General features: G+C 36.1%; 1 protein-coding gene across 1 annotated transcript; it reads left to right on the forward strand.

Annotated features, from left to right (window-relative positions):
• On the forward strand, positions 6,083–8,232 carry LOC107640124. The gene is made up of 3 exons (XM_016343674.2): positions 6,083–6,607; positions 6,697–7,038; positions 7,638–8,232. The coding sequence occupies exons 1-3, from the start codon at positions 6,293–6,295 to the stop codon at positions 8,127–8,129; spliced, it is 1,149 nt and encodes a 382-aa protein (XP_016199160.1). The 5' UTR covers positions 6,083–6,292; the 3' UTR covers positions 8,130–8,232.

Here is a 9,003-nt window from a genome sequence, read left to right on the forward strand (position 1 = left end):
ATTAAGTAATTATCCCAACAAACTAATTACCAAATTTTTAAAAGTTTAAATAAAAAAATACTAACAACTATTTAAATGATCTGATATAATCACCTGTTATGCTAAGGTAACAGAAGGCGTGGAACTAAATATAAAATTATAAAAAAACAATTATTCTAAAAGATTCTTTAATTCAAATAAAATCGGATATGAAGATACAAATTAAATAAGAGGATTATCTATCTCAATCTATATAGACATATAGCTCAAAACATTGTATTCATGACAACAAATTTGATCCATAAATTAAACGTGATGACAATACTAATATTTGATTTGATAATTATCCAGAAAAAGTCAATAAAATACAATTTATGGTTTGATCAGAAGGTACAACCAAAACAAGTCCAAATAATAACTAAAATAAGTACAGAGAATAATTTGAAGAATAAAAACCTAACTTAATGTCATCGTTGGCTCTGTTCCCTGATTCGAGAGGGAGAAATAGACTGCTACCGCTATGGCGAGATAGGATGGCGCTGTTGGAGGAGCCGGATGCGGGCAGCGCGAATAGGGGTCACGTGTGGATGTGAGTGGGGTGTAAATTACCGAACGGGACCGAAAGTTATCGCAGAACCGAACCGAATTTTACAACAATCGATTGGAAAACCGAAAAAATTGGTTTTTTTATTTTTTTCGAACTAAACCGATCGGTTCGGTTCGGTTTTTGGTTGCCTTTGTTAAAACTGAACCGAACTGGACCGAACCGAAGAATGAAGGTTCAGTGGAGTGTGAATTTACTAAGTTACCCCTTAACCTAGGTATAAAAGGGAAACTCAGAAAAATAACCTAGCTTTCTTCTTCAGCCGCGAACCCTATCCTATACCCACTTACCCAGTCTGCCAGTCACCCACGCATCTCTCCCCCATTCTTTGAAGGTTCCACGGTTCCACCTCCGACCTCCATACTTGAGAGAAGGAGAGGCTGAGGGAGACAGAGAACTCGCCAGTCGTCACTCGAAGCCTCGAGGTCGTTCATCATCGCTGTCGAAGGGTCGCCGTCGCAGGGTCGCCGAGCAACAAAGCCAAAGCCGAGCACTCGAGCAGCACTCCAACATCCAACCAGTCCAGCCGCCGAGCAAGACTCCAGTGGTCGAGTCGCGGAACAACCAGTCTCTCTCCTGCAAAAACCCAAAACGAAACAGAGCTATGTCTTCGTCGGAGGTAAGATTTTGTGTTTGGTTATTTGTATTGTTATGTGAGTTTCTAATTGTATGTTTAGTGATTTGGAAGACTTATTTAAAAATATACAGAATTAATGAACAGAAAAAATGAAGTTCTGGAGTTGTTAGATCTGAGAAAAACTTTGCAACTTTTGTTTTTTAGTTAACGTTGCTGTGTTGTTTTTGTTAACTACTAGTGAGTCTCTTTGATTGCTCTTTCTTGTTCTTGTGATACTGATCATTGCTGAAGCCTTAGAAAAATTTATGTTGCTGTGTTGTTTTTGTTAACTCCTTGCTGAACAACACAAACAAGAACAATGCCTTTTCTACACTACTTTATTATAACTACTTAGAAGTTTCTCTCATCACTACAAATTAATATTAAAGTACTCTTACTTTCTTTTAATTTAGATCTCTCATGTGCCCTTATCGACCATCTGCTGCTACTAACTATTATCACTCTATGACTCTTTGAACACATTCATCACCATTTGACTACCATTTTTCTAAGTTTAGGGCAATCAATCTTTATTCTAGTAGTCTTTTTATCATTTAAATTTGGACCAAGAGATTACTCGTTGTTGGTTAAGCTATTTGAAAGGTTAAGAAATACATTAAGACAGACTTCTAAAACAAAAATGAAGCATGGTGCCCTTATTCCTTCAACTACAATTCATGTTCATGTCTTGTGATATAATAATATTGAAATGTGTGTTTTTAGTACCAATAGTGAATTCGTGAGGTTCCTAGCTAGTAGCTATAACTATGCATATTAAGATAAATTAAATGTGTACTTATCTATTTATAAATAACTCAGTAACTAACTTTTTATTAGTAAATATTAATCAATCTTTTTAATATTGTAAAATTATTTTTTTAACTCTTATTTGTGATACTGATCATTGCTGAAGCCTTAGAAAAATTTATGTTGCTGTGTTGTTTTTGTTAACTCCTTGCTGAACAATGCCTTATAAATATGCACATATACATAACAAGCTTTGCACCTTATAAATATGCACATATACTTATAAATATGCACTCCTTGTTTTTGTTAACTTAACTCCTTGCTGTGTTGTTTTTACTGTATGCTTGGACAGGAATTTGGATAGAAAATCCTTGCTGTATTGTTTTTACTCTTATAACAAATATCATTTTGACTTCAGTATTGATATCAACCAAATTTATTTTCTTTGTTAATATATAACTAATGGTTGATTAGCTGCTTATGAGCTGTTGTGGTTTTGTTGATGGAAACAAAACTGTTGGTTCTGTTTATGAGTTAAAAATGCTCATTTTTCATTGTTCTATTTATATGTATGCAGCCAACAAGCAATGAGGTGCCCAATGAACGGACGCCTGAAGTTGGGGGTGAAAATGTCGATTCCGTGGTACGTTCCTCAACGGACAGCGGCGCGCTTACCAAACCCCCGCCCCATCCTCAATCAAAGAAGAGAAAGGTTGATTCAACTAATGTGGGTGCAACTTCGGGAGCAACTCCTACAAATCCAGCTCCAAACAATGTGGACACTGATGAAGAGGATGGCAAGGATGAAGCCAATGAAGGTAACGGAAAACCTTCTAGACCTAGATCCTGGACTTGGGAACACTTTACAAGGGATCCTAAGTCCAAGCCATCACATCCTAGGGCTAAATGTAATTGGTGTGGTGCATCATATGCATGTGACTCTCATAGAAATGGTACAACTAATATGCGTTATCATTTGTTGAATCAATGTAAAAAATTTCCTAGGGACTCGGGTGACTCTAGTCAAACAATCCTTACCTTCCAACAAAAAAAAAAGAGGGTGAAGGGGTATTTACTGCAGTTACTTTTGATACTGAAATGTGTAGAAAAGCCCTTGCTAGGATGATAATTGTTGATGAGCTACCGTTCAAGTTTGTTGAGGGGGAGGGATTCAGATTCTATATGAGTATTGTGCAACCTATATTTCCACTTCCAGGAAGGATTACTGTTGTTAAGGATTGTTGGAATCTTTATATTAGTGAGAAGAATAGGTTGAAAACTGTGTTCAAACAACCGAATCAATCTGTTTGTTTAACTACTGATTGTTGGACTTCTGTGCAAAATCTGAATTATATGTGTCTCATTGCTCATTACATTGATCATGATTGGAAATTGCAAAAGAGGATTATCAATTTTTGTCTTATTAAAAACCACAAGGGAGAAACAATTGGTAAAAAAATTGAGAGATGTCTTTTGGGGTGGGGGATTATCTAGAGTGTTCACAATTACTGTTGATAATGCTAGTTCTAATGATACTGCAATATCTTATTTAAGAACTAGAATGGAGGATTGGAATTTACATCCTTTGAAAGGAGAACATTTGCATGTTAGGTGTTGTGCACATATTCTTAATCTTGTTGTTAATGATGGATTGAAAGAGATGCATGAATCTATTAGTAAGATAAGAAATGCTATTAGATATGTGCGTGCTTCCCTTAGTCGCATGAATAGGTTCAAAATTTTCATAAAGGAAGCTAGGATACAAGACAAGTGTACTGTTCAACTCGATGTTCCCACTAGATGGAACTCTACATACACTATGCTTGAAAGTGGTTTGAAGTTTCAAAAAAGGCGTTCAAGAGGCTAGGAGAGAGAGATATAGAATATGCTCTAATGCAAGGTGGTATTCCGCGGAATATTGATTGGGACAATGCAAAACACTTTATGGAATTCTTGAAAAATTTTCATGATGTTACAAAGAGTGTGTCTGGTAGTTTGCTTGTGACTTCTTCTCAATATTTTCATGAGTTTTGTAAGATTTTGTGAGTGTTCAAGGCTTCTTGTGGTAGTCGAGATCCATTACTTGGGAGTATGGCTGAGAGGATGAAGCTTAAGTATGACAAGTACTGGGGTAACATAAAAAATATCAATATGATGATTTTTGTTGTTGTGGTTCTTGATCCTAGATACAAGTTGAAGTTTGTGAACTTTAGCTTTGAAAAGCTATATGATAAGGATGATGCTAATTTTTTGGGTGCAAAAGTGAAAGAGACCTTCTCCAAGATGTTTGATTGCTATGTGAGTGCAAATAATGGGGGTAGATCTTTTACTTCAGCAATAATGGATGGTGCATCAGATGTGGGAGTACCTGATAGCGACATGGCTGGTGATTTTTTCAAGGAGGTACATTTTCATGAGATCATCAACAAGAATGAGGTGGATTTGTATTTGATGGATGATTTAGAGAAGCCTCATGATCAAAATACTTTTGACATATTGAATTGGTGGAAGGTAAATTCTAGGAAGTATCCTATCTTATCCCAAATAGCTAGAGATGTCTTAGCAATGCCGATCTCGACTGTTGCTTCAGAATCAGCTTTTAGCACTGGTGGATGAGTGCTTAACAACTATAGGAGTTCTTTAACTCCAAAGACAGTTGAGGCATTGATATGCACACAAAATTGGCTTCGTGCTTTTCCAATGACAACTGATTTTGAGGAGCTTATTGAAGAGTTTGAGAAACTTGAATTAGGTATGCAAAAAAGAAATTTGTAGTTCCTTTTATGGTTTATGTTTATAATTTATAATCTATATTATGTTTATAATCTATATTGATTTTCTTGTTTTATTTTTGTAGAAATTGCACCAACCGGAGAAGATGAGGATGAGTCTGGTGTGGATTCTGATTAAACATGGTGGCTGTTTGGCTTTTATTTGTTTTAAAGTGAATATTTCGGTTTAAACTGTGTTTATTTTTGTTGTTTTGCTAGACATTTTTAATTGTTTTTGTTTTATGTTTAATTAAGTTGAATTTGTATTGGATTTGGATGTGATAAACTCTTGTTATTCTAGTTTATTAAAGGTTTTAAATTTCATTTTATGGTATTTTAAATTCAGATAAGTAGGTGTAAAAAAATCGAAAAAACTGACCGAACCAAACCGCTGTTGGTTCGGTTTGGTTTGGTTCGGTTGCTCAAACAGCAGCCAACCGAACGGTTGGCTTCTTTGAAGAACCGATCAGGTCGGTTCGGTTGGTTTTCGGTCCAAAACCGAACCGAACCGAGCCGATTACATCCCTAGATGTGAGAGACGGTGATGGAGATGCAACGATACTGACGGATCGGAGGAGGCGGACACAGAGGTCACGGAGGTTCAGGACATGAGAAACAATGGCGAGACACAACAGTGCTGGTATTGTAGGCAGAAACAGGGGTGATGGAATCGGGGTCACGAAGGTTAAAGATGGGATAAATGGTGATAGAAATAGAAAAAAGAGTGAAAGATAGAAGGAATGTGATAATGTTGGTGAATAGTGGTGAACGACAGTAATGGAAAAGCTGCCAGTGAAGATTCAGATATGAAGGAGGTGAAGTATTTCTCTGAATTGAAAGATCGCTATTCTTTAGTGTTTAGGGATTAAGAGAGTATGAGAGAAAAGAGAAGAGAGATTTTTTTATTTTAATTTGTATTAATTTTAATAAAATATAATATTTAACTATGATCATATATAATTAATGTATATACAAATTTATATTTGTACACAAATAATATTTAATATATTTTTAAAATATATTAAATTTTAATTTTTTAAAATTATTTAATTATTAATTGACTAACATTTATGATACCACGTATCTATATTATATTGGCCCATGTATACAAGATATGAATTCTTTCACCATTTTTGGGGTATGGGGCAATCCCCTTGTAGCATTCGTTGTTGGTGGCGATGAAATAGAGCAAGAATAATTAAGATATCGTTGCTTACTTGCTTTATTATAGTACGCTCGAATTCAAATGGATGTTATGCATGGCACAACGGAACTTCACCAAATATTAATTAGTACTTGTTATCACATGCGCGCACCATGTTTAAATTAAAATTAAAGTTCAGATTAAATTTGGTGTTAAAGAGCATGCACAATTTTGGACCTGACATTATAGTTGATTTGACAAAGATTGATGACTCTAATTTATGCCCACACATGAGCTACAAGCAAGGAGAGCCTTTAAGGAAAACAATACATCCATCTTTATCCTCTCCACACATACAAACCTAGCTCTCTCTCTAACATACCACACCATACCACAAGAAATTAAAGAAACAAAACACATAGAAACAACTGATGAAACAAGCAGCTGCAAAGTCATCGTTGAGGAGGCTTTGTCCGAACATTGATAAAGACGATGGGTTGGAGACTGTTCTGGAAATACCAATACCGGAGGAAATGTTCGCAACCATGGGAAGCAACGTGACAGTGAGGTGGCAGAACATGCTGACGTGGATGAAGGCTCAAACCGAGGACAAGTTATCATCCCCTGCCGTTTCTGCACGCTTGAACGAGCTTCGTTTTCTTCTCTACCTCGTTGGATCCCCTCTCATCCCTCTTCAGGTCCAGTTAGGCCATTCCATCCACCGTCCTGTCAGAGATAGTTCCATCGTAAGAAATGAAAACAAGCCATCATATATCATCCTCATTATTATCATTATTAACGTATAACAATCCAACTGCTATATATGATGATGTAGGAAGCATCAACCGCTAAGTATATAGTGCAACAATATATAGCGGCGACGGGAGGGCCGCCGGCGTTGAATGCCGTGGAGAGCATGTGTGTGACGGGGCAGATCAAGATTAGTGCTTCGGATTTTCATCAAACGGAAGGGGTATTAGAAGTGAAGAAGACTTCTGAAGAGATTGGGGGATTTGTTTTGTGGCAGAAGGATCCTGATTTGTGGTGCTTGGAGGTGGTTGTTGCCGGTTGTAAGGTTGTTTGTGGTAGCAATGGCAAGCTCTCATGGCGTCATTCCTCTAACCAACAAACTCCCATTTCTAAAGGTGCCCCTAGACCCCTCCGTCGCTTCCTTCAGGTATGCATCCTACAAATTTCAATGTTAATTCGCATAGGGATACAAACAAAACATTTATCACTAAATTAATTCCGTACAAAGGATGACAGGTTGCATTCGTTTCAAATTTTAATATCTACCTAGCTATAGTGTTATATCCTAGACACTTAGCTGAGTTGTTGTGTCTATCGTACATATTTTAGATACACTTTGACACATTTAAATAAATATCATTAGGTTTCAGCAAGTTCAATTTTATTCTTAACATATATTCTTGAAATAAATTTAGATACAGTATATATTATTATTTATTAAAATAAAAAGATATTTTAAATATTTGATATAATTAAAATAAAATATTAAAATTAATTAAAAAATTAATTTATTTTTTAATATCAATAAAATATCAAAAAATCATTACGATTTATCTAAAAAAAATTTATATTTTATATGTATGTATGTCTCCATATCTTATAAAATTTTAAAATTTATACGTGTCAGACTCTCTATGTTTGTACCAGTATCCGTGTGCATCGTAGGAACTTATATCAAATCAAATATGAATGATTTTTTCTTTATTTTGGGTAAGGAAATATGAATGATTTGCTTTTGGATTTTAGGGATTGGATCCGAGAGCTACGGCTAACTTATTTTTGAATGCCGCGTGCATAGGAGAGAAAATAATAAACGACGAAGAATGCTTCATTCTAAAGTTGGAGACAAGCCCGGCTATTCGTGAGGCCCAAGGAGGCCCAAACTTTGAGATCATCCACCACACCATATGGGGGTATTTCAGCCAACGATCCGGGCTCATGGTCCAGTTTGAGGACTCTAGGTTACTCACTATGAGAACCAAAGATGACAATGATATTTTCTGGGAAACAAGCCTAGAGTCAGTGATGGAGGATTATAAGTATGTTGATGGGATAAATGTGTCACACAGTGGTAAGACTCGAGTCACAGTTTCAAGATATGGTGAGCAATCAAGTAACCATAAAAGAGAATTGGAAGAGAGGTGGAAGATTGAGGAGGTAGATTTTAATGTACGGGGTTTGACTGCTGAGAGCTTTATGCCTCCTTCTGGCTTAGGAAAGACACCAAATACTTTATAATAGAAAATAAGCCTATGTATTTTTGCCCACATCAAATCATATCATATATATTATGTAATGACAAGCATGAAATTGATTCCACAGCAGATTGTGGTAGTACTCATCTAGCAGTGTGCATATACTCATACGTCCTAAAGTAAAGCACGTTTTACAAATGAAATGCATTTGTTTCACAATTTTTGCTCCATTTTATTCATTGAGAGATGTGACCAGCCCAAGAAGTGTTATTATGTAAGTTTTACATAATCTATTTCTTAAATACTAAATTAATAATGCTGATCAATGAGACAACGACGTACTACAATTAGAGTGCGTGACACTCCCAACTCTTGAGAAGTGCAGCAACGTCACCCTTTAAAATTGACAAAATTGCTAAATTGTTACCACAGTATTTCAATGCCTGTGACGCACGTACTTGTAAATTTGAATTATTAATTGTTTTGCGTTTTATATGTTGAATTCTTTTCTTTGCTTGATCTCTCCTGTGAGTGATTGCTGATTACTTTGTGCCATTTTTATCTTGTGGGTACGAATCTGGAAAAACAGATAAAGATCAGAAAAGAGAGAATACAATAGCAAAGTGTGAGTTACATTGTGAAGCGACTCTTAATTCTTCATCTTAGTAGAGGACTATAGCCGGGTGGTTCCTGAAGGCTGAAGTGTCACCTCGTGCCAACTAAGGAACTAACCAGTACCCAGGTCAAATGAAATCGCATACAAAACGATGTCGTCTTGGTGTCGGTTCGCACCGATGTAAACATTCACATTAAATGGTATCTTTCAAATCAACGCTCGCGATTATCCCACATCAGACCAAAGTCATCCAAATCAAAGGTAACAAAATGTGGTGCCCCACACGGCCATTAAATCCGTC

This window comes from Arachis ipaensis, chromosome B05 (assembly GCF_000816755.2).
Source record: "Arachis ipaensis cultivar K30076 chromosome B05, Araip1.1, whole genome shotgun sequence".
NCBI lineage: Eukaryota > Viridiplantae > Streptophyta > Magnoliopsida > Fabales > Fabaceae > Arachis > Arachis ipaensis.

Coding starts and splice junctions, on each gene's coding strand:
- LOC107640124 (XM_016343674.2), top strand. CDS start 6,293: ATGAAACAAGCAGCTGCAAAGTCATCGTTGAGGAGGCTTTGTCCGAAC. Junction 6,608..6,696: donor CTGTCAGAGATAGTTCCATC/GTAAGAAATGAA, acceptor ATGATGATGTAG/GAAGCATCAACCGCTAAGTA. Junction 7,039..7,637: donor CCCTCCGTCGCTTCCTTCAG/GTATGCATCCTA, acceptor TTTGGATTTTAG/GGATTGGATCCGAGAGCTAC.